The sequence below is a fragment of the Rhea americana genome, unplaced genomic scaffold, assembly GCF_003343005.1.
Source record: "Rhea americana isolate MKP2758 unplaced genomic scaffold, rheAme1 scaffold_66, whole genome shotgun sequence".
NCBI lineage: Eukaryota > Metazoa > Chordata > Aves > Rheiformes > Rheidae > Rhea > Rhea americana.
Window position 1 is genome coordinate 2,772,081 of NW_028186823.1, and position 25,636 is coordinate 2,797,716.

The 25,636-nt window shown below is 40.3% G+C and overlaps 2 protein-coding genes across 4 annotated transcripts in view; one reads left to right on the forward strand and one right to left on the reverse strand.

Moving 5' to 3' along the window:
* The window catches only part of UXS1 (UDP-glucuronate decarboxylase 1), a 47,295-nt gene extending 45,587 nt beyond the window's left edge, over positions 1 to 1,708 (forward strand). For 2 of the 3 annotated variants that reach the window (XM_085320864.1, XM_085320867.1), the window contains one exon: positions 878 to 1,708. In XM_085320864.1, the coding sequence (XP_085176990.1) occupies positions 878 to 1,009 (132 nt within the window). In that variant the 3' untranslated portion in view covers positions 1,010 to 1,708. The remainder of the gene's footprint in view (positions 1 to 877) is intronic. The other variant, XM_085320865.1, reaches the window with a different exon arrangement.
* A 5,669-nt stretch (positions 1,709 to 7,377) lies between these two features.
* On the reverse strand, positions 7,378 to 13,239 carry ECRG4 (ECRG4 augurin precursor). The gene is made up of 4 exons (XM_085320873.1): positions 12,967 to 13,239; positions 12,060 to 12,107; positions 9,655 to 9,812; positions 7,378 to 7,749 (listed from the first exon to the last, which is right to left on the reverse strand). Exons 1-4 carry the CDS (start codon positions 13,043 to 13,045, stop codon positions 7,588 to 7,590), a joined length of 447 nt encoding a protein of 148 aa, XP_085176999.1. The 5' UTR covers positions 13,046 to 13,239; the 3' UTR covers positions 7,378 to 7,587.
* Positions 13,240 to 25,636: the final 12,397 nt, after the last annotated feature.

Sequence of the window (25,636 nt, forward strand, 5' to 3'; positions counted from 1 at the left end):
CCTATTAAGAGCAGGGAAGTCCTAGACACCCTCTCCACTAGACCACTTCAAAAGGATTCAGAGACACCAGAGATTGCTGCAGTTTAAGGCACAAGGAGGATGGAAAGTGTTAAGTATCACAAAAGATTTAAAAGTTAATTTTGATATACTTCTGACCTTCTGTTTTGGGGGTCAGAATTTACCCTTAAGTTACAGCACTATGTTGGCACATGATGTTGTAGGTAAGTGGTTTTTTTTTGTTTTTTTTTTTTTGTTTTTTTGTGCTGCTATTTTATCCTTTTATATTGATGATGGTGTCAGTAAGGAAAACATATGGCACCTTAGAAAAGTGGGTAATATTCTTATTGTTCCTTTCTGCAAACTGCAATATTTAACACAGGCACAGAATATGAAGAATTACAATTATTTGTATAGAATTTAAAAATAAAAAAAAATGAGGTATTGGTTGATAGTTTGTGTATTTTTTGTATATTAGTGGTGCAATTTAAAAAAACTTTTTTACCTTTACAGAGATTTTGTGGAAGATGATCATAAATAATTAAAACCAGGAAGGGCTTAAATTTCTGTGCTTACCTTTTCTTCCATTGTGTACTAAAAGAATTTTGTAAGTCAGGACATAAAATGGACCAGTTACAACTCTTTGATATGAACTTTATTTTTTTAAGTTACTACATCAGAAGATACATCTGATGCTTGAAAGCTAGCATACATTAGCAGTGCAGAGATGTAACCAGTATGTGGTGCTGTTAATACTTATACTGGCTAAGAATTAAAATACTTTAGAGCAGTATTGTAGTAGCTGTGTTAAAAAGATACTATTGTGAAAAGAGCTGATGTGAACTTGGTGATGTGATTCTCTCTTCATTTTTGGGAACAGGTCCCACTGGAGGAAGGTTTGAATAAAGCCATTCATTACTTCCGTAAAGAACTTGAGTATCAGGCGAACAATCAGTATATTCCCAAACCAAAACCCGCAAGGATGAAGAAAGGAAGAACAAGACATAACTGAAGACTGTTAGTTGGACAGGAAATTCCCTACTTGACATTTGATGGGATGTAATATTTTTCTTTTTTAAGAGAGACTTTAGAACAGGTATCATGAAGAACAAACTGGAATTTCATTCTGAAGCTTGCTTTAAAGAAGTGGATGTGCCTAAAAACAAACAAAAAAAAATAGAAATCCCCTTCCCTTGCAAATCTTGCCTTGCACTTTTTAAATCTGTCTTTTTATGTAAAATAGAGTAGAAGCATCTTTTAGTATCTTCAAGTTTTATATCTTGCTGTGAGATCATTTTGTTGTGACTGTCCTTGACAGTTTTATTTACTGGTTTCTTTGTGAAGCTGAAGATGAACACAAATGGGATGGAAAATGCCAATTTATTTATAAAATGGGTACTATAAAATATGAGATGTTCTACTATGCATAAGAAAAAAGTGAGTGATATTGTCAGGTGAGAGAAACTCTGACATCTAGTATATAGGAGTTTAAAAGAATTCTGTATGAGAGCTTTATGTATTCTTTAAATGAGAGATTTTTTTCAAAGGTTTAGTTTTAGTTGTACACTTGAATTTGAGATATTTTCATTGATTACCATGGATAAGGATATTTTGAATCACTACTGTGTTGTGCGTACTCTGGGAATAAAGTAAATGTATTATTGGTTACAGTGGTTGAATATGCTATTTTAATAAAATACTGAAACTTCTATTTTCCAGTTTCAGTGTTTCACTGTAGGTACTTCTCTCATTACACATATATTCACATATGTTGTGTGTTGATTAGAAAAATAACAATCTGTAAATAGTGGTTTCAAAGCTAAAAACAGTGTTTTCTGTCTCTTAATAGATAGATTGGAAGGACTGTAGGATGTCTGTTGAAATAGGTTAGACAAAAACAAATCATGATTTATTCCAATCTAAGCAGCTGATAATGACGTCGAAGTGTAAGATTTTCTTCAAACTGTAGATTATGGTGTCAGCCTCCCCAATTGAGGAAATACTTCTATTTTAAGTATTTTATTGAATTGCCAGCAAATGTTCTAACTTTGATAATTATGCCTGTCATTCTAAAAGAATTATGAACACTTAGTTCCCCCTGTTTTTAACAATGACACCTACCTAGGCTTGGATACCTTGGAGGAAGGACTGACAGAGACTTTTTTTAAAAGGTATTTTATCTTAGTGCCGCTCAAAATTGAAAAGCCTCATCAATCAAAACTGAAAAATCTTATCAAGTGAAGTGAGTTGACTTTATCTCGTTAAAGCTTTGTTTCGTTAGTTTTTGAGTGTCTTTAGGTTGTTTGACAAAGTAGGAGTTACCTGTAGAGAAGGCTTACACCAAAACCCAYGGAGGGCTCTGTGCGCAGTGTGGTATTTAGGCTCCTTTGAGCATACCACCTSCCAAAGCTGGAGATTCCTAACCTCTGCATGCTTGTAAGACTTGGAGGCTCATTTGGTTTATCTGCTGAAATTCCTTAGGACTTTAGAAACGATGCGGCTGCTGTGCTCAATTGTGTTCCCAGTCTGGACCAGGTCTGCTGTGGTCCTTTTAGGGACAGTACTGCCTTCTCTGCCCACATGCTCAGGTTTTCTGCTAGTGGAAATCTGCCATGCAGCTGCGATGGAGAGCCAAGGAGTATTTCTCTGTCTCAACTGAGAGATGGCCACCTGCCTCCATCTTACCACAATTTAGCAGCTTGTGGGAGGTCACATAAGGCATTTTTCTGAATGCATAATACTTCTGGATATTATGGGCACTTTTTGCGTGTGAAGGTGCCTGAAAGTATACCCCTATCTGTGTGCTCCAAATGTGTCTGGTCCAGCTTACCGTTAACTGATAGAGGCACAAAGCACAGCCTACCTGGATAATCAAAAAAAAAAAAAAAAAAAAAAGAAGAAGAAGAAGAGTTTATGGCTATAACTATCAACCTCCACGTGCAGTGGTTTTAACGCTAATCTTTTAAATTTTTATGTTTTGGGGATGGTGCTCTTTCTCATCTTTTCTTCTCATCCAAATTGTGTCATGGGATTCAAAATCCTTTCTTTACRAAGAGATAACACACATGGGGTGCAATCTGAGTCTAGCAATTAGAGCTGTCATCAAGAACAGGGGACTCAGGGTTTCAGCTCTTGCTTCCAAGACACTTTTTTTGTGTAATCCAGTAACTTAAATGCAAAATACTTGAATTGCATGGGAATAAGCATGTTTCTAGAGACTATAGCACAAAAAGTGCATTTTCAAAAAACTCTTTGGGAAAATTTGAATGTTTGGATACTGAAGATAAAAATTTAAAGGCTTTTTAGATTACTTCACTGCCTGACCTTCATAAAAGGAGCAAATCAGACAGAGGACAAATGGCTGGTACTGATAAAACCCATTTGTGAGTATGTGGTGTGCCCCCAACAGGGCCTGAGCAATGGACTCTATTGCCTGACAGGCTATTAATGTCTTTGTATTGCTTTTACCTCGTTCAGTGGTTCCTGGTTCAGTTACCATTCTCTTCCTGGTGTCTTCTAGAAACAACTGAGATTGCTGTTGCCCTGTGCATTTGAAGCAGGTGAGTGGTCTTCTAGCAGGTTCAAAAGACATGAATTGTGTATATTAAAAACAGTCTTCTGGTGCTTAAGAGGGAAAATTTCAAGTTCTGTCCTGTCTGAGCTGAGCATGAGAGAAGGCTAATGAGATGTGCCCTGCAAACCCTTGTGTTGCTGCTCTTTGTTCCCACCTGGCCTTACACTTTTCCTCAGTAGGAGAAAGAAGGCATCAAGTTTGCGGGGAACCACACGTGAGAAACAGCTGCTGCCATTCCAGAAGACTCATGTTTGATGGAAGAATGTGGTGGAATCAAAGGTGGCAGGTCTGAAAGCTTGGAAATACTGGATGCTGGAGTAAATGAAGCCAAACCACGTTTGGATTTCCATGCTTGACCACAATGTATTATTGGTACTTGTTCTCAAAAAAATGGAGAGTTGGGATTTTCTGCTGTCACTTAGCTGAGAAGGCACGGTAAAACTAGTATGACCAGACTTGATGTGCCTATTCAGTCATGCTGATCTGAACAAAAGGGCAGTTCAGCTGGTGTCAGATTAAAGCCTTTCTCACTCGATAGTGGCTATGCAATAGAGTAGAGGTCTGTGCTGAACCAGCCAGCTTGGTGCTGGCAAGCGAAGTCAGTCTCTTAGTAGGAGAGATGTGCAAGACATCCACTACTGTGGTTACTTGAACCTCGCAAGGGCCACTTTAGCAGCCTGGAAGTTATCACAGTGCGAGATCTACAGTGGGTTTTTTCATTTGTTTGTTCTTTACCTGATGTTTTGTTTCTGTTTATTTCCACGTGCAGGACTGCTCAAAAGCTTTTGTACACCATGTTACTGGTCTACAGACAAGCTACAGTGGGGGTTGCAGACATAATTTGTTTTGAATAATGGTTCCATGAACATACAGTCTAGAGAAGCCTTGTGTATATAGACTGTGTTCTTTGGTTGGATTTTCTTTGTTATGTGGTAAAATCATACTCTGATCTTCACTTGTGTTTGGGTGTCTATGGACTCTGGAAGGTTCATTGGCAGTTGACCATCATGACTACAATTTGGCAGTTATGAAGTCACCTCTTTTCAAGAAGTTTGCAGAGAAAGCTGGTTTGAGCAGGAAACCCCATCTTCTATTAGGCAAACAGTCCTAGCATAATAGCACCTGCCCCTTCCCACTTACTCTGTGTGTTTTGTTACAAGTAGGAACTTCAAGGCAATGATGTAATTTAGGCTGATGATGAAGAGACTATACCTGGAGAGGGAGAAGATCATCTGMGTGTAGCTGTGGGAGAGTATATGACAGTGGCTGTGGGGGTCACAGCCAGCAGTAGTTCTCCAGTTTGAAAAAAAGCGATGCCTCAAGTATTTTCAGCAAAGGAGCCAGGGTGACATGTCAGTCTGACTGACTAATCAACCTGGTATCCTCAAACTGGGGCATGTGACATCATTGAGTCTTTAAAAATTAAAAGCTAGAGCATRACTGAACTGTTCCTCTTCTGCGAGAAGGCACAATGGACAATTTGGTGGGGGGGTTATGGGATGTCACAGCCAGGGTGGCTGGAGATAATGTGCAGTCTGCACAACAAAATAGAAATGCTGCTGCTTTCAGTTGCTCTGAGTTTTGATTGCTTGTGAGAGGATGCAGAGTTTTGTCTGTGTTTTGGGCAGAAATATTCAAATTATGTTTCCTTAACTGAGAGACACTCCATAGATATTTGACAAAYTGTATATTCTATTTAAAGGGATTTTTTTTTCTCATTTTTCCCCAAACCTGTGAGGACTCATACCCCTTTTCTTTGTTTGTAGCTTATTGCATGTGCTTTTGCATCATTGTGACTGCTGTACTCTTCAGTCAGGTGGACTCCTCCACAAGAAAACGGATTAACTGGGAACCTTGCATGCAGTACGATGTAATGAAAAACATAGATCGGGGTGGGAGGTTGATTGGTTTGTTTGGTTTTTCTTTCCTGGAGAATTCAGAAGAGAGATTCTGTAAAGTTTTCTTTTAGCCTGCAAGGCATGGAAAGCTGCTGGACTGAATCACGATGCAGCAATGGACATGGCTTACGAAGGCCTAAGAGGAATGGCATTTATTTACAACGCTTTTTTTTTTTTATTCTGCCTTATTCAGCAGGTCTAAATTCCCAGTTGTTGTAAATTCTGGGAAATGGTGGAGATTATTAAAACATTGCCAAATTCTGTTAACTTTTTTGGTAGGACACAAAATGGAAATATTCTTCCAGGAATAGGGGTTTTCCAACTGTGCAAGAGTGTATACTTGAATCAGAATAAATGGCTATTCCATATTTGGAATAAAGGCTTTCTGTCCTAGCAAATGCACCAGTTTAAACAAATTTAATTGGCAAAGCTGCTTCTAAGTGTGAGGGCTCCAAAACCTAGAAGAAAGCTGATTTCTTTCAGAGCATGTTAGATTAGTGCATATTTTTGTATGCAGAAAAAAAGTGACTAACATGTTTGTTCAATCTGGCTCTCCCTCCTTGGAAACATTCCTGCAGGGAGCTGGATAGTGCTTTGACTGCCTCTGCTGGATACCAGTGCATCACACAACAGAGGTGATAAAAAAAGATTAGGAAATATAMTGAATTATGAAAGAAGTAGGAGAAGTGTAAAGACTGGTGTTACCACAGCCCATGCTTTGGAAACTTCTTGTAAGCTTTCAGTTACAGACAGATCATCCCTGCTGCCTTTCTTCTGTGACTCTTGTAACTTGTGGTACGTATTTCATCTCTCTCTATATCCAGACACTTTCACTCCAAAAATCATGGAAGTAACCAGCCTTTCTCACCTGTCCCTTCCCAGTCCTCTACCTTTGCCAAACTTACGGAGTGCTTCCCCCACCAAACTATTCCTGAAGCCCAGGACAGCTGAAATTTCTCTTACTGCTTGGTCAGGTCTTCGTAAGGACTGTCTCTAGAGCAACAAGGGACAAAAAGCAACATTGTGGTGGTGGTGGAAGAACAGTTGGACATATTTTTGGGTCCCAAATGCACCCAACCACATCCACCCCATTTAATCCACTACTTTGTTAATGAATCCCATCTCTGATACTCTTTCATGCTAGGCCCAATGTGTATAGCATACAGGCTGAACTGGGTGTAGGGAGAACTTTATGATATGAATGAAATACATGTCTGATGACTGCATTGGGTAGTATCTGAAGCTATCATCGGTATCTATGTAYAGGCCTTTAATTTACATGTGCCATTTTTAAATGGCTTATATTGTTGTTTTAATTCACATTTCAAGCTAGATTGAAAGCATACAGCCGAGCAAACAGGACACAATAAGAATTATTCWTAAAAGCTAACCTTTGCCTGGGAGAATACGGGGCCACTTAGGTTAGGTGCTCTGTACCTCGGCTGCTACCCCTGAAGTTAAGTTCCTGCTTTGGACCATTGCCTTGGAGAATCCATTCTYTTCACAGGCTTTAGAGATAGCCTTCCTTGTGCTAAATTTAGCTTTTGTGGACATCTCCTTGCCCCAACAGGATCTGTAAAAGTGCTGTATCAAATAATATGTGAAGGCTGCATACAGTAGGTATGGAAACAGCAAGGGAGGCAACAAGGCTTCTGCTGAGAATTTCAGCTGAGAGGAATTTCTTTTCTCCTTGGAATAACTGGATTTATTTGACACAAATCTGAACGAGCAACACATCTGAAATATATTGGTTTATATGATATATGCCAAACTGGATGATATAATGSAATTGGGCAATTAATTGTAGGAAAGCACATAAAAAAGCACTTTAAAAAACGATTTCCAGTAGTACACTGCTCTGGAATGAAACTTGCCAAAAAAAAACTCTACAAAATAAATGGAAAACTGTTTATTTTATCAAAAAAGCTTTATTTCTATAACACCATATATAGTGTACTACTAAGCAACCATTAAAAAAGTCGCATTGAATCTCGCATTTCCTTTATTGTTGCTGTTTTATGTGAATAGCTAGTAGGAAAGCAGCATCATTGACTGAGGGAAGACTCAGCCAAGCCCAACATAGCCATATAGATACTAACTATAGCAGGATAAATGGCATTAGTAATCATCATAGTTGACACCTGCTCCATGCCTGAAGGTATATGGATTTTGTGGACCAATTGGTGAATCTTCGTCGTAGTGGTGTTGGTAATATCTACCATAGTATTCGTTACCCCCCCGGCCTAAGCTTGTCCAGTAGGAGATATCATCTTCAAATTTCTGCAGAAAAAACAGAATACTTGGCTTTCCATAAATTCTTGTTTCATAAATCCTGATCCTGATAAAACTAATTTCTTTGACCTAAGGGGTTTTGTGACTTGCACCTACTTTCTCTATGGTATGTATCCTTGCTTTGAGTACRCTAATAAGCCTTAATTGTCCTGAGCAGCTTTACCTGGTATCCCCAYTGGCTCACTAGAAAGTGCTTAAACAGAGAGAGCCTTCAACTGAAATATGCACTGGTACCTTTTGTATATCTTTTACCTTTTCAGTGATGACTATAAAAACATCTCAATGCTTTGTCCTTAAAGACTAAAGGCTTGGTTCTCCATTGCCCTATGCCCTTTAGTTCTGATGTCCCTGGGTGCAACAGGCCTTTGCTTTGTGCCTGTGATGCTTCTCCTTCATTTTGCATGGGTGAAAATGAAATACAGTGCAACCTTCTAGCTGTAGAAATGTAGTAGGCAATTCAATTCTGTATCTGTTCGCAACAGCAGAAGAAAAAGAGTGCACAAGAATATCAAATAATTGCCAAGCCAAAGTCTTTCCATCTGAATGACTCTTTGGAAATGTTTTTGGCTGGGACTTGAAAAAGATTTTGCAAAATACACAATGGGTAAGCATGGCCCAAGTCCCTTCTAAAACATTGCTGGAACAAACAGTTATTTCATTGTTAAAACTSTGTCTTATTACTCAAGAAATCCTACCAAGTGGATTCATTGTATCCCACAACAGGCTGCATCTCATTTTTCTGAAATGYGCACAGACACTCTCAGAAGAGAATGCATCTTATCTGCATGGCACGCCGTGTTACCTACCTCTTAGTAACTGCCTATAGTCTTTAGTTTCTGAGCTTCAAAATCACTTTTCCTATTTATCCTATTGTGTCTGGGTATAGCCAAGCTGTTAAAAAGTAATTTATACCTGCATAATGTCCAGAAGCAACAAAAAATGTATCCATTATTTCTGTCCAAGCAAAAGATTTTTTTTTAATTATTCCAGCTTTGAAAATGAGTGTATTCCTCTCATAAGCAATTCACACAGTATGAAGGTCTAAAATGTACTCCAGTTTGCCTGTGCCAATTCARTCTCATTAAATATATTCTTGTGGCTGACAAAAGCCAAGAATTGAACAGCTATAGCTATTTTTACCTCTTATTTATGTACAAATTATTCTACACATAGGTCTGCAACTACATGCACATTTTTCTATTTCAGTGACCTATTTAGTAGAGCTTTGTGCAGTATGCATATGAGCTGGAAACTCTTGATTCCACTTCAATGTTTTTACAAATTAACTGTTTTAAAAATATATATTCTTACCATTTGAAGGGAAGTTGGCTGCACATTACTAAATAGTTTTCCTTTCAGATTTTAGAGTTGAAATATAGCTGCCAGTGCTTGTGATGGTTATGCAGGCACRTGTATACCTTAAGCAATGTTAGTACAATGTTGTTGAAGAATATCAATTGGGCCCAGCTTGGTATTGATTTTAAGATGTGTTTAAAATCAAATTGATTAGGTTTAGACTACCAAACTTCTTTCCTGAACTGCAGTTGATCACTCTATGTGTATTTCTCAAGGTAAACTTTGTTCATAAATCTGGCTACAATTTATTAATTCTAAGTTCAGTAGAAGGCAAAAATTCCAGTAAGGCTTTTTATAGCATTTTCTCTATTAATAAAATACAGAAATTTCTAACAAATACTGAGCTTGTATTTCTGTGCAACATTTACTACTTTAGAACAAAATTACAATATCAAATTTGTAAGCAGAAACAGACCAGCTTCTCCCTAGGCAATATTCTTTACTGTTATACTTACCTGAGCGCTCCTACAAATATGCCTCTACACTCACATCCACTTACTCTGAACTTGAAAATATTTGTGAAAGTTTTGTACTCACAGCTTCATCAAATCCCAAGTACAGGAACTGCTGGTACCACTGTTGCACATCAGGTTGAGTTCTGTCCCATAGCTGGCGCTTCTGGCGTTTCAAGCTGCTTAAGAACTCTTTGGCCTTGTTTTCTCTCACTGACACCTCAGGCTTAATGGCAACAGGGGCTGAAATTAATTCCCCCCAAAAGACATGCCAGGAAATTTTTAATCACCCTGAAATGTATTACACTAAAGACGCTTTTTTCATTATGTCATCACCTTTGTGCTTGGCAGCACTGTGTGTGTAACAACAGCAGTAAAAACTGGAATCATCAATATAGTAAGTTTTCTCAGCTACCCTCATTCTCTTGGATTTATTTTATCAACTATTTTGATCTCAAAGATACAAGCTAAGTAAGGCATTTAAACAAATAAACCAAAACTGATAGAGCATATACAGCAATATGTAGTGCTTTAACAAGAGATTGGGAGAATCACCTGTGTATGTTGCTGTTATTTTGAATGTGAAAGAAAATAAGAGTTAAAAAGCCCAAGGATGCTAGAGAAATGATTTATTTGGGTGAAGGGAGGCACACACAGAAGTATATATATGTATTTCTGAATCTATTATGTAAACCTGTAGCTTTGAAATAATGAATGCTGCTCMACACTGTAGGTCTGAAAATAACAACCCTTTCCATACCTCAGGCTTTCATAGCACATAAGTTGGTAAATGCACAGGAATGTCTTCAACCTGCCAGCCCCAGATGTGYGATTCAGCTTGCCCCTGCCTAACAAGTAGCTTGTGTGCTGCTGCTAGAGGAATTTACCCCTCTGAAAGGTATGAAAGTGCTGACTAGCAAGCCACATGCTGAGGAGACAAGTTTCCTTGTGTTGTTGGCATGCTTACTCTTTCTGAGAAAAAGTGCATGCATGCATAGAGCAGGAGGAACATCTTGGCTAGGGAGAGATCATTGCAAAAAGGGAGAGAAAAGGGATGGGGAATGGGGACTTTCAGCAGATGTGGAGGGAGGGCCAGGGGCAGAAAGGGAAGAAGAGTGGAGAGGAGAGAACTACTGCAGGAGGAGCCAGGCAGTATCACAGGGGGAGGCAGAGAACTGCAATTGGAAGCAGATACAAGAGAGAAAATGGTAGGAGGGAGAGAAGAGTTGTTACACAAATAGTGRGAAACAGCATGCTGCCCTGCGATGATGAACTGGAAACTTTGATAGCCTGCCATTCACTAGAGCTGGGTGATACTCCTGAAAGTAGAACAGTTGAACAAATGTCACATAAACGAGAGTCACACAAGGGGCAATGCCATCAAGGCAACTAGTACTGTGTACTTAGCCTACTCATTTGGAAAAGTGGAGTTAGGTGAGGTAGACAGACGAAGTGCAAAGAAACAAAGTCCTAGTGCACAGTAGTGCACCAGGACACATGGCAGGAGGTGTGGGTGAAGGCACAGGAAAAACCCTGGGAGAAGTTAAGAAGACTTCCTKAAAGTGGGAGATTTGCAGTCACCTCTGCAGAGGTGTAAGTTTTTTGCCTCAATTACAGAGCAGGCTGAGAGGAGGCAGGTCACTACAACTTCTTGGGTGTTTCAGTCTGCCTCTCCATCTGCTGTAGGGCTGCCTGTCACCGGCCCGCTCCCATTTCCATCCCATTCCCTCAACTAGTGAGCCATTTGTTTCATCTGCATACTGGGCCCTCAGCCACAGTCTTTCATGTGGAGAGAGTAGTATTCCAAGAAGGAAGTATGGAGGGCCAAGGGGACATAGGGAACAAGTTAACGCATAAAAAGCAATTCTAATTTGCACATTTTCTCTTCTGCATCTCAGACAGCAGTACTTCCATGGGTTGTAAATCCTTGGGAAAACCTGTGACCTCCCAGAATGTAAGAAATAAATGCCATGACTACTATGCATACACTGGGAAAGTATGCATTATATCCTGCTAAATGATAGTCAGACATGCAGAGCAAAATGTAGGTCTGCTGTGAGGCCATGAATCCTTGTTCTCAGCTGGTTGGCTTTTAGTACTGAAGAGGAGGAGGGATGTTGTGATAAGCATAGCCTCCAACACAGCAGGTAACTACTTCAAAATAAACAGGGAGGCACCACAGAGTTGGCACTGTATATGCAGGAGTTTTAGGTGTGATACACAGCAAGAATGTCTGTATACTACCAGCTATAAACTGGTGTGTGTGTTTGTACATACATACATACATATACATATGTGTACACACACACAGAGCTCTATACGATGTAGTTGTGTGTGTATATATACATATATATACACACATACACACATCTGACTACCGTCTTTCAGCTGGAAATACAAAGACAACCGCATTTAAAGTTTCGATCCATAGCAACTGAGTTTTTATCAACAGAAGAATACAGGAAAGCAATTTTCTGTCTCTTTATTTACCTTCTCGTTTTTGAAGCATCAGTTTAAGCATATTTCCTCTTGAACCRTCTATAGAAACAAAAATAAAATGCATACTTTAGCTATCAATTTTATTTAAGAGGAAGGAATAACAGCAATAATCATACAAAAAAATACAGAAGAGATGTTATAACTCCTGACTTATCAGGCAAAACTCTGAAGCAAGTTTCCATCAATGCCTATCTCAGCACCAATTTCCACATTCCTGTTTAATACATGCTACAGGAAAGCTTTTGTCCTTCCAACAGCCTTTCCCCAACTCATCTTGGCAAGGAAAYGTGATACGGGTCTTGTTCACATTATGCAATTATTATATTTTTCAGCAGAAAACTGCTGCTGATGTTAGTACACTGATACAGTGTCCAGGGTTGCATGATAATCCCAAAACACTTCTGTGGCTGAATGAGGKGCATGTTAACAACTGGACTTATTTTTCCTCCCAGGCAGTCTCAAAAAATGGCAAAGCTTGTCATGCTGCTAAAACCATTTCGCAGAAGGAATTCAGTGGTTCAGTGCAAGCTGTGGAGGATTACCCACGCTGCTGGTTTCACAGAAAATCTGCGAGCGCTTCGCTCTTCTGGAATGCATTATTCGCTCAAAAAAAAAAAAAAAAAAAAAAAAAAAAAAGTTTCGTAAGAAGAAAAAAAATGCTCGACTTGCATAAATTTCTTCGGTGTGACTGAAAACGTTCCTCTGCAGGGAACCTAAGCTGCCTGGGGAGAATGGAGGCGGCGGTGATGGTGGGATTTTGTCTCTTGCCCCCCACACCTCCCTCAGGATTTACTGCCACTTCCCTCCCCACCAGGGAGGCGACAGCGGGGCCGCGGCGGCGGGTCCCGCTCCCTCCCCCCGGCGGCGGATTCCCCCTCGCTGTCCGGCGCTCACTCACCGGGCGCCGCGCAGAGCAGCAGCAGCAGCAGCACCAGGGCGGTGCAGGGCAGGGCCCCGCGGGGCCACGGCGGCGGCATGGCGGCGAGGTGCGCGGCGCGATGCGGCTCCCCCACCTAGGCGGGAGGGGAGGAGAGGAGGGAAAAGGRCGGCCGTGCCCCCAGCCCGGCCCCCGGCCTCTCCTGCCCGGCCCGCCGCGGAGGCGAGGGAAAGGAGGGGAGGAGAGGGGAGGGGGCCAGGCGGGGCTGGGGGCGCGCTGGAAATGGCGGGGGCGGCCGGCCCCTCCCCGCCCCCCGCGCGGGCCGCCCKTTACGCGGCTCTTTGCGCGGGCTCTGTCAGAGGCGCCCCCGACACGCGCAGCCGTTTAACGGCCGTAACGGCACTTCCCGGGCAGTTTCGCCGGGAGAGCATGGGAGCAGGCACTGTTTATTTTATTTTATTTTATTTTTTAACCTTAGAATCACCTGAAATAACGCAAACATGAATATATGCCACTATCAGCCTAAATATTTGCCTCTTCAGTATGCCACGGATCACTTTTAGAAAAAAAATTTGAACGGAACTCTTAAACAAAGTTATTCTCACCATAGCGTTGAACATGTATTCCCTTGCCAAGTTGTATTTCAGGTTTTCCAATCAAACCATATTTAATCATCTGCTAACAGAGTTTTTTTTTTTTTTTTTTTTTTTTTCAATATGCAGTAGTCTTCTGCATTGTACACAGTACCTGTTAGCTACTGTGACTATGGGGTTGTGTTTTTATATTTTTTGCACTTGAACGTGTAGTTGACTATGTTTATGTAGTTCAGGACATGCATCCTTAGTATTGCAGTTTGTAAATTCCTAGCAATATTTATTTTTACTGTTGGACATAATCCCATATAATAAGTAGAGACCTTTCAGTAGTTCATACAGCTTTTTGTTACATGAGAAATTTATCTTTCTGCATATAAATGAGTTTAGCATGTACCAAGAACTGCAAGGCCAAAATCCAAAACTACAGACTAAGTCCCTGCTCAGCAGGATCATAACCAGAGCGGTTCCCAAACTTACACTGTGTCTTGCTATTTCAGTTCTAAATTTCTCAGTGAATTTTCTCCCAAATTCTTTCTCAGCAAATATCAGAAATACCCAGATTAAGCCCAGCAAAATCCTAATCCATTTTGGACAGAAACCTCTTTCACTTGCAGCAGAGACCTAGAGCATTCAGGGGGCCTCTGAGATCTTTTCACCTCTCCTGGAAGCTGTGCTACTGTACAGCACAGAATGCAAGATTTTTTTAAAGAGAAGGAGAGGGTAAGTGAGAAAGAGCTGAGCTATGTAAGCTGGTTTTGGGAAAAATGGCAAGTATTGGGGTCTCTGCTGCCTAGTCCAAGGGTTGTTTCCACACTGGATGTAGCTGAAACATAAATGCATATATCAAACATGTATAAACACACAAACACTTTTATAAGTATAAGCACATACATAGTCACAGATTTATATATATGTGTGTGTGTATGTGTGTATGTGCGTCTGGAAGGAAAGAGCCATTCAGTTGTGTGGCAACCCCTTGTCATATGATGTGGAACACTTTTGTGTTATTTCAGACGAGGCTTAATTGTGTGGATGGGACAGGGCTATATGCCTAGGTTTATCACTCACTGTAAAATGCAGAAACTGAACAAGAATGTACTGGGCAGTTCCCCAGCCTGACTTAATGCAGCTTCAGGTGACCACTCCTAAGTTTCCCATGAATCTTTTCTGTTATGAAAAAAGTACTTGGAGCTGCATCCAAGCCATTTTCCTGCCTCCCTCTGTCCCCAGGTGCTCGATTCTACACTTGTGCTAAAGCTCAGTCCTCTCTGCTTATCCCAGTTGTAATGCCAGTGGCAGCAGAAAGGCTTGAAAACATTATGTGACCAGTGTAGTTCAACTGCCCTTTGTTTTCTGCAGGAGCCACAGTTTCAGTGTGGGAAGGGGGATAAAGCAGGACTTTCTAGATCCCTGTAATTTAAGCACTCACATACAGGCACTTGTCCCAGGTCCTTCAGCCCCTTCCACCATCCCTCAATGAATTCCTGTACAATGGTGAACCAAAATTAGATTGGTGTTTTTGTCATTGCTTTTGAAAGCTTTTTCCATCTAGCTCAATGTTTCAAGTGTCAGCAGTCTTAATGTGTAATGCAGTGTGTTTTAGCAACAGCTAGTCTTAAGAATCAATGCTTTCTTTCATTAGTTTAACATTGATACTCTTATTCCTAAAACCAWTTGAGGTTTTTTGGGTAGCTAGTTACAGAATATAGCCAGAAGGGACATAAGTGAAGAGTATGTATATATGGCTACATGAAACATACATAATACAGGTCATTTATAAAAACAGGGAAGCAATTCTTAAATATTTGCAGTCCACTGCTATATTGATAATGACAAACCAGTATTTTGTTCAGTTAGTTTGAAACAAGTCTTACATGTGAGTTCGTTCTCTACAGACTTTAAGACGATGCTTGGAGCATCTGGGCCAAGGGAATACAAAGCACAAAAGCTCRTCAGTACCAAATAGATCACCACAGCTCAAGAAACTGCCTGGATAAAATGCTATCTCCTRTAACTCAGGGAATGTATTGACTCAAGTGCAAGGTTATTGTAGAAAATCATTGCTCTGTTGGTGGAAGAAATGATTGACAGAAGAATGTAATGCTCAAGGTTAAACTGAGTGCAATATCTTTCCAGAGGAGGTCACTTTCTCAGTTCAGAGAACAGGAATTTTCAGTATAAACTAAAAAAGTTGTTAAAAATATAACACCATTTCTTTTCAAAGATTGGTGAAAGATGACTGGTATTTTTCCAGGAGCAATCTTTGGTATTTATTTCTATTCCACCTTGTTTTAAGCACTAACACATTGTTAYCCTATTGTTGCAGCAAGAAGTATTTTTTCTGCTTAGCTCATGATTATTGCATCTTTATTAGTACATATTTTCATTTAAGTATTTAGTCACAGTCACTCAACATTGGTACTCCCCTCTGGTATTTACCATTTAAAAACACTGTCACTGTGTGTGCTACTTTGATACTATGGGGTTTTCCAGGATTGTCTCTATTAACAGTGATATTACACTCTTTAAAATACCCTCTTTTTTTTCAGAACAGGATTTAAAAAATTGTCTTACAGTTTTGTCTCTGCTCGTGTGTTAATGTTGGGAGTTTTCTGTCAACATAGCTGCACAGCATCCCAAATGACACCAGCTAAGCAAGTTCTTCAGTAAGAAGATTATGTTGCACTAGCTATGTCATACTCTTAGTCAAAAGAGCTGATTGGTCAAATTTATAGTTTTTCAAGGTCCCTGGAAAATGACTTCCATATCTATACAGAGTATCAAGGAAATCAATGTTTAGCAAAACATTATCAAACAGGTTACACATAGAGAGTGAAAGGAAGTTTTATGTACTGCTCTCAAAAAGAGAGGAGGAKTGCAGATACGGAGCTGCTGAGGCAGAAGCAGAAGGATTACATTTGGTGACTGATTACATTTGGTTAAATGTCTTTGGCCACTGCTGTTGACAGTGCTAAACTCTTATTGTTGAAATATTGTTGAAAGATGGTAATTCGTGTCATCTGCAGAGTTGTTCCACAGACAACTTCAGGATTAGGACCCATGAGCAGGCCCTCTTTCAGACACAGTGTAAAACTCAGTTAAGCCCCTTAATGTAATAGAGACAGCTAATAGAAGGGATGCCCATGGCAGGATAACAGGATGGAGCTGGCTCATTGCTCGGATTGCCCAGCATGGGTCTGGAATATGGTTTTGCAAGCCTGTGTGCTGAGGCAGAAATTTGGGAGAAATCCAACATAAAGCCATTCTGTGCCTGACCTTGAGAAACAAGCAGAAGCTAGGCAAGGAGCTCACTGGAGCTGTAAACCTGAGGAATCCTGATTACTGAACCTACTGTCAGTTTACATTGTATTCAGAGTGTATAGGACTTTGTGTACAATTTTTTTTTTCTTGGTAGGTAAATAAGATTCTATCTGGTATTTTAAATTTCTGCCACTCACTAAATGTTTGCCAGGAGGGTAGCCTGTTTAAGCCCACTGGCTTCTAAAATGAACTGAGGTGACATTGACACGTGTGGCTGCTCAGTTATCTGAGCTAAACAAGGAAAAAATGTCTGCCCCAAAGCATCACTGATTTTTTAGGTGTCTGAATCACTTTATTATTATTGTACATTTTGACTGAGAAAATAAATCAGTAGAGAGACACCTCTGCTTTTGCATCTGGTCTCAGTAGCTATTGAGAAGTGTGTTATATTCATTAACATGTAAGACTTCGTGATTTCAAGATTTTAAACATAACCATGTTATTAAACGTAGTCTGCATGAGATGCTCATATAATCACAGGATGCCAGAAACTGATCTTTAAGAAAACAAAGCACCAAATATAATGAGACTTACGATGAAATAGTGAGGTTTGGCATCAGCATAACTTAGTAGATACATAGATACATTGGAAATTGGCTAGGGATTGCAGGAGATTTTAACATTTTTTTCTTTTGCAAAAAGCACTGTGAAGTTTTAATGACCCCATTTGATCAAGACCATGACAGTACTGAACGGTGTTCAAATACCTAGACAATTGCTATTTTCTGTTAATAAGGTTTTTACAAAATATCCCAGCCATATTGCCCTGGTAGATAGCCTTAGGGTATAGACACTTGGCACTCCAAAYTGTTTTCTACAATCTGTTCCAAGAAAACTGCAGGAGGCATGTTTTTCTTCCAAACAGAAGGAAGAACATTTAAGTCAGTTATTTCCAAAGCATTTGAGTTTTATACTGTTTCTTCTAACTTCYCTGAAGTCCTCCTGATAGTGATGGGACCAGCCCCAAATCCCAAGTGAAACACCTTTGCTTTAGGGAAGGTTTCTGTTTGTCACTGAGTGTGAGTTTTGTTGATCTTGGTCCATGGTTTGTCCGGTAAGCACAAACTGCATCCGCTGAATCCTGCTTGATTGCAGCATTACTTTGTCCATATTATGGATAAACATTACTGTTTATATTTTCAATAGAAAATATCTTAAAATATAGTATTTCATTTTTTTTTCCTGTGCTCAGCTACTGCTGATACTTATAGCAGCTTCTGACTGAGCCTGTCAGATATGAAATTGTATCCTTTGGTCCTCCTTTTGCTAACTGATGGTAGTTTGCTGCTCTCCCAATAGAGTTAACTTTCTTGTTCTTATAATAAGAACAGCGAGAAGCAGGTTAATTCAGTAATGTTAGCTGGTCACAACTGCTCCCTTTCATTAGATGACATACCATAGAGGGATATAAATTCTCTAAGAAATCCTCCCGTTTCTCTTCCACTGCCTGCAACGCATTTTTTCCATAAACTGGAAGAAATATATACAGCAAGTCTGTGAGTAGGGTCTAACTCAAAAAGAGATTGAGAGGGACTGTGCAGTATGTTAAAACGTGACTTCTTACCACTGAATGATTTCTTTCAAATACTTTATTTCACTGCTTTCTTTTCATGCTTCAAAACATTTTTTCTAAACTCTTATTCCTGAGCTATTTTTGACCTATATTCATTTCCTTCTTTTATTAGACACATCCAGAATGCATGCACACTGTGTTTAAAAAAAAAAAAAAAAAAAAAAAGTCTGCAAATACTCTGAGGTTAATAATACAAGGCCTTAAATCTTAGGTTTGGCAATTTGGTTTTAGCATCCCTCATCCTATGCATTATTACTATCCTAATGGTTTGTACACCCTTCTTTTCTTTCCTCCAAACCCTGGACTTATTCATGGAGTAGGTGGCACTCATATGAAGAAAAGCTATTTGACATTGTGCTACATTCTATTGTCAGTGAAGAGGCTCTAATCACAGTGATCAGACCCTTCCCTGAAGGCATTACTGATGTTCATCCACAGCAGTCAGCTCCTCCATCCCAGGTGCTGCGGTCCCCCGTTCTTCACAGACCACATCCTTATCTCAAGTCTGTGTTTTTCTCCTTCGTCAGATCAGAAAACTGGTCTGGGGACACAGCAGCCTCACGTCAGCACCAGTTACCAGAGCCTGGCAGAACCATGTGGGACCAACGTAGGTTCGCTCCATTCATGTGGAATCACACACCAAGGATTTTAGAGACTTTTTTAAAGAATAGACATTAGGAAGCAGTGCAGCCATCCAGAGTGTAATAGGCTCAAAAACACAATAGTGTRTCTTCAATTGATGAAGACATTGTCCTGCTTCTCTACCCTAAATAAGTCCTTATGCTCTGACTCTGTCCCTGTTTCTTCAGTGTCTTCCCCAAAGCTTACATTTTCTCATGTAGAATTTATTAAGTCTTTACTCCCCTGGTTGCTCATCTCAATATACCTGCTTAACCAGTCTTAGCTTTCCTACCTCTTCCTTTCTCAGCTCTACGCCATTCTTCGCTCCCATTCTTAGTCTTGTTCCCCTTCCCCGCTTTTTCCTCTGCCTTGCCACCTGTTCATCTTCATCTTGTATTTATTGCCCTGTCTTTCTAAACTCAAGCTCCCTGTCCTTAAAACCCTAATCCTAATGTTCCTGCTACTCCCACAGTCTTAGTTGCACTATTTCCAATCCAGATTTCCCTTCCTTGGCTATTCCACTCTACCATATCTTTCCACCACCTTCTACTCCAAGTTTAATCCCTCCAAACTCCCAAGTCTCCTCTGCAAACCACTTCAGCTTTTCAGTTTGTACCAACTAGCTGTTATTTCTCTCCTTCTGTGTCCCTGTGTGTACAGGAGAGTGGCTTAGATGTCCACAAGTACGTAAACGTTACAAGGCTGAATGCTGCTTTCCGTGAGCTCTGTATAATGCATRGAGCATGTGCATGAGCTCTTTAGCACCCCTAAACATTACTTTCTCTCGCTCCCTCATCATGCCTAAGCTAGGCCAGAGGAATCAGTAAGAAGAGTTTATTGCAAACCCAGCCATCTTCAGACACAGGAACTTTCATCAAGGCTGAAGGAATATAGTCTCCACTTGGGATGTGTATCCCTAAACCCCTTCCCAGAAAAAAGCATATATATTTGTTCCTTTAAACTAAGAAAYTGGAGAACACAGCCTTTCAAACATACAGTTAAGCAGGTTATGATTAATCAGGTACAAATTGGAGTATGGGTGGAAACCAGTTCATGCTTCCCTAGGCAGCGGACTTGTTCCCTAGACTGTGGATAACAGCTAAGTCAATGTGGTGGCCTGCTACCATCGAAACGGAGATATCGTGCTCCCCCTCTTTTCTTCTCTGCTACCTGGTCCTTCTCTCTCCTACTAGCACTGACTGTGGTATTTTTTGGAGCCAATTCAGTGTGCTAAACCAGCAGACCTCTATTCAGGTTTGTTTTTGGTGGATTAGTTTTCTTCAGTAATAGTAATCTGTGATGGCTTAGAAAGGTGGTGGAGGCCAAGTAAGAGAGCGGTAGGAGACCATGGCCAAAAGTTGGAATAGGATGAAACTGTTGTACCAGGACTATCACTTTTTTTTGTTGTTGTTGAAGGAGGCTGTTATATCCACCCCACTTCAAAGAACAGCAGACTGTAAGCTGCAGTCAATATTCCATTATTCTATACCAAGTGTACCAGCACCAAAAGGAGAGATGGGGTTTCAGCAATCTCCCAAGAGCAAGCCACTTCAGAGGAAGAAGTGATCTGAATCCACTGAGCCTATCCTGCCTGAGCGCCCCAGTCAGATCACTTCCTCCTCCTGTTTTGGTTGAGGCTTTATGATGCCTAGCAATGGTCCCTGCAGATCAAATCAGTGGTGTCCACCACTGTCTTCATGACAGCTTAGCTATGAATCAGATTCCAGTTAAATCTATGCAGATCCAAAATAGATTTCTGCCTGCCTGGGGAAGTTCATTAGCAGAACCAAGGGCTTAGTGGGGCAGCAAGGGGCTTGTGGCAGTGTTTAGTTCTAAGCAAAGCTGCCTTCCCTGTGTCTCAGTCCCATCACCTCCAGCCTGCAGCAATGCCCAAATGCCCAGATAGCAGTGCGAGCCCCACGAGTCCCACCCTGCAACATCACTAATGTAGACACAATCCTCAGGGACTTTTACTTGCAGTGACACAGCAGGTGCCTATTGAATAGGCTTTATTTATTTTTTTATTTATTTGTTCCCAGAGAGATTTTAAATTGTACGAAATAGRGGCATTTTCATGAGGAAGTTAAAGGGGAAATTCCCAGACAACACTGTCATCTCTTGCCTAATTTGATGCCCCTGCTTCAAAACTGGAACACTGCCTGAAGACTGCAGAATTTTTTAGCATGAATGAAACAAAACATTTTTTTCTGTCTGCCTTCTTGGAAATAGAGGAATAACATGGACTGAAATTTTAAGTAGCAGCACCACTCTGCCTGAGGCAGGCCCCTGGCATGGGACATTTCTGCCCAAACTGTAAAAATACAGCAGTCCTATCCAGCTAAGAACAGGTGATCTATCTCGCCTCGGTTTTGAACATGAGGCTTTGGGAGCCTTAATAACAGGTGGCACATCTCAGCTCTGAGTGGGATTCTGAGGTTATCAGAGTAGAAACATTACTTGTCTTTCTGATGTTATCACATATGACCTTCTACTTCTTTTGATTTGCTCTGTTGCCACATTCCCTGGCTCYGCTTTATATCTGTGCTTTCTAGTACCACCAATGCCCTGTCTAAGCCTCCTCTGTGAAAAAATCTAGGCCTCTGTTCCTTTGATGTTGGATTATGTTTCTGATTTACAGTTCAGTTTGTTTCCAGAAGAGTGCACTTTTTGTAGTACTTTCTGTACTGCTTCTGAGTAAGAGATCATGACATCTTTAATCTTCTAGCATGAAATCCCACTGCACCAGGCTATGCTTGGATGCCAGTGACTTCAAATGGAGTGTTTACTAACCTGGCAGTACAGTACTGCACGGCTGCAGAGTATGGAAATTTGACAGGAGATTTTTGCCTGTTGTGATCATTTAGCCTTCTGTCCTGCAAATATTCATGCACATATTTAATTTTAATCATAATAGCACTATGGAATCCCATTTATTTCAGGAATATTAAATTCCAATCTGCTGCTGCTACACTCTGATCTTGCACAATGCCATAGTACAGAAATGTAGCTAGTATGTAAATGCATGCATTTCATCCACAGCTCTTTGCTTTTGTGTGGTTACATTTTGTGGGTGGCAGAGGGCAATTCTGCTATGCTCTGGCTGGGCACAGGGCCTGACCCGACTCACAGCAGGACCCATTATCTGTGTCCCAAACACATGCAAATAGGGCTATATGACTTCTCAACTAAAGCTGCCTCTCATTCACCCAAGCAGAGGACCCTCCCTACATTTGTTCATCTAGGCAGGCCCCTAAAGTTCCCACTTGCTCCTCTAGGCTTTTGCATAATTGCTCTTAAGCACTGAAACTATTGCCATTGGGGATGGCTGGGGCATAGAGGAGCTAATATGCTGCTGTCTGCAGCATGCTGTGGCCTTTCAATCAAAAACGCTCTGGTGGGTGAAAGAGCCCAGTTTTGAGCTAGATTACCCAATTTTGGGCCAGCTCAGATATGCTACAATCTGATACGCTATCAGGTACCAGAAAGCTAATCTACTTCAAAAATGGGAATTCTGAGCCTGCAGTTCTTGAGGGTGGGGTGAGCAATTTAATAGCTTATTGCTACCAAAGCCAGCACAAAGGTATCTTGCTTGCTCCTCCTCCCTCAAGGTCTGTCACCATGAATATTTGTTTATTCCTCCCTTTTTTAATGAAAACTGCCTCTTCCATGAAACTGTACTGCTTTTTATTTGAAAAAAAAACCCTTCCTACTGTTACATATCTTCTATTGCACATGCTGCACTGCAGGTCTATAGTACCTTTCCTAAGCATAGGACAGTAACTTCCTTTTTCAGTTGCCAACAATACCCGGTTTCTGTTGCCCAATATCTTCTTCTGAATGTAAATCCCATCTTTCCATTAGGGCCATGACAGAAAGATGCCGTCACCWGGTAATTATTACTGAAGATGCAATGGCTATAAGTCCAATATGTAGTGGCTGAGTAGTATTGATAGCTGGGTAGGTCCCGAGTGGGGTAATTGTTTGTACAGTTACACTTTGGCAACACTGATCTCTGCTCTTCCTTTTGTCTCCAAATTAGTGTTTAGCTATGCAGGAGTGAGTAAACATACAGACAAACTCTTTGAGGAGTTCTTATACCTTAAAGAAATAGCACAAGTGCAGCAATGACAATATGATAGAGCAGGAGAGGCTGCACAGTAGTGTATGATTATTTTCACTCAAGTAATACCTAAGTTAAGAACATCATCTCAAAGGTGATCATTTAACAAATTTTTTTCATGCTGATTAATATAGATTTTCATGTCCAGGCGGTGACAGCACATGACACGCAATATAACTTTGTTTTTGATAAGCATTTGTTAGTTGGAAACAGTAAGATAGGGTGTTTGATGCCTTTTCTCAGTGAAGAGAAGACTAGGGGAACACAGAGGGTTCATACTTTAAAGTGTGAAGTACCCAAAATGGGAGCACAGTTCTCAGAGACCTAACCTGGAACTCTTGTTGAGCAAATTTTAGGTACCTGGACAAGAATCCTGGTCCTGTTGATTCACATGCAACATTTACCCTTGGTTTTACCAAAGTCAGCATTTTATCCTTGGTCATTTTATATGAAATTTTTGTGTGGTCTGGCTTAGCCCTTTAGTGAGATATAATTGCTGCATCCTCCCCCCCCCCAAAAAAAAACCGCTACTCCCCGCAATATATCCAGATCAGTGAATCATTACCAAGCCACTAAATGTGCCTATAGAAAAGCTTTTCCATATTAATAATCTTGTGTGACTTAATTAATTTAGTTTGTGTTTAAAATAAGCCATACTTGAAAGGCTTGAAGAGCAAAGAGAGAAATACAAAACAGAGAGAGGGCTTTTTCTATTTAGCTAAAAACATGCCTGGGTTGTAAGGTATATATTTTAGTAAAGAAGCAAAAACACTCAAATCTCCACTGCTGTCACCATTGCTACACAATTCTCATCAAACCTACATTCTCAATATTTGAGGCAATCAATCAGTCTCCTCTAGCCATAGAAAGTTCCTRCTGCCCAAGGCACAGATTAATTTACTTGTAAGAGCACAGACAACTCTAGACAAGGCTAAAGAGAGAAAAAGTAAAACAAAGGCTGACAGGATTCTTACATGTTGGTTTCATTATGGACACATTCCATCTCCTCTTATTTCATCAGAGGTTTCTCTCACATACTCATCTCTGGCTTCCATTTAAACAGCATATATTTTCCTTTAAAAAGAAGCTCTCACACTGAGAGAACTAAACTCTTATATGTAAATAAACAATACAAAACAGAAATATTATTCAAAGATCTGAGAACATTATTAACAATATATTGGAAAATGCTTTTTCACTTCCTAGGCTGTCTGAACAGCTTTAGGAATATATTATCCAAAATTATCCAAGGATTTGTTTGTGACAAGGACAATTACAGTTATGAAACATATCTATTTCATTTACTAATATTAGAATTCTGTGCCCTGGTGATGTTTACACAGATAGAGAAGCAATCTCTGTTCTGGAGTGTTTATATCTAATTGGATGTGTGATAGGTTGAGAGTTTAATTTCAGAGGAGAAATACCAGATGAGTGTTAACAAGCACATGGAAGGTGCAAGACATTTTTCTTGGACAACACTGGAATAACTTAAGAAGGATTGTGTTGCAGTACCTGGATCTTTCTTAATTAAGGGGAGGGGATTTTTTCCTTGCTAAAAGACAATCATCTCAGTTGTAAGCTCTTTTCTTGATCTTGAAACAGGAGTTTGTACAGGAATGTCTAATAGTCTGAATTATGCAGGTGGCCAGAGCAGAGTGATCTCTTCTAGGCTTAAAGTTTCTCACATCTCTCTAGGATGTGAAAGGAAGAAGACAGRTAGTAGTATAGAGCTTACATTTACGAATCATCTATGAAACTATTTGTTCCAAATATATAGAAAAATGTCAGCTAAAGCCAACTTTCCTTCGGCTTAACCATCACCGAGTTGCCATTTGCCCATTGATTGCACAACACTGGCTTAAGAGGGTATCTGACAATGGCTGATTATAGTTGCAGTGCTACGGAAAGGAGAGGGTATGTAGGAAAGCAGCAGAGTAAGCAAAAAGGCGTGACATAGCAAATCAGGAAGACCAAGGGGTAAGTGAGACAGAACTGCCTATGGTCTTGACGATGAGGACCAGTTACATTTACTCCTAGAAGTAAAACACTTGTGCTTGTGCCACCTGCTGAGGAAGAAAGCTGCACAGCAAGGGGTAAGAATATTCTCTGGAAAGCACAGACTTTAAAAATAAGTCTATGCATTTTCCCACTGCTACATTGAGATCCARTCATAAGACTGGCTGACTGCCATAGCTGGGTACTAATGTAAGGATGACTTATCCTTTCCATAACTGAAAATCTAGGTTTGACSCATGCTCTGTTAACTGTACAGGCTTCAGCATCTTTCCTCAGAAATCACACTTTACAATCAGTACTTCCAAAGGCTATTGACGCAGCTAAAGGAATCCTATCTGTATGTACCATAGAAGAGGTTCACATTTCTGTATATCATCATTAGGACGAGGTCAGTCAAGATGATCTGCATTAGCGTTCAGAGGGAATGAAAGCATATTACAA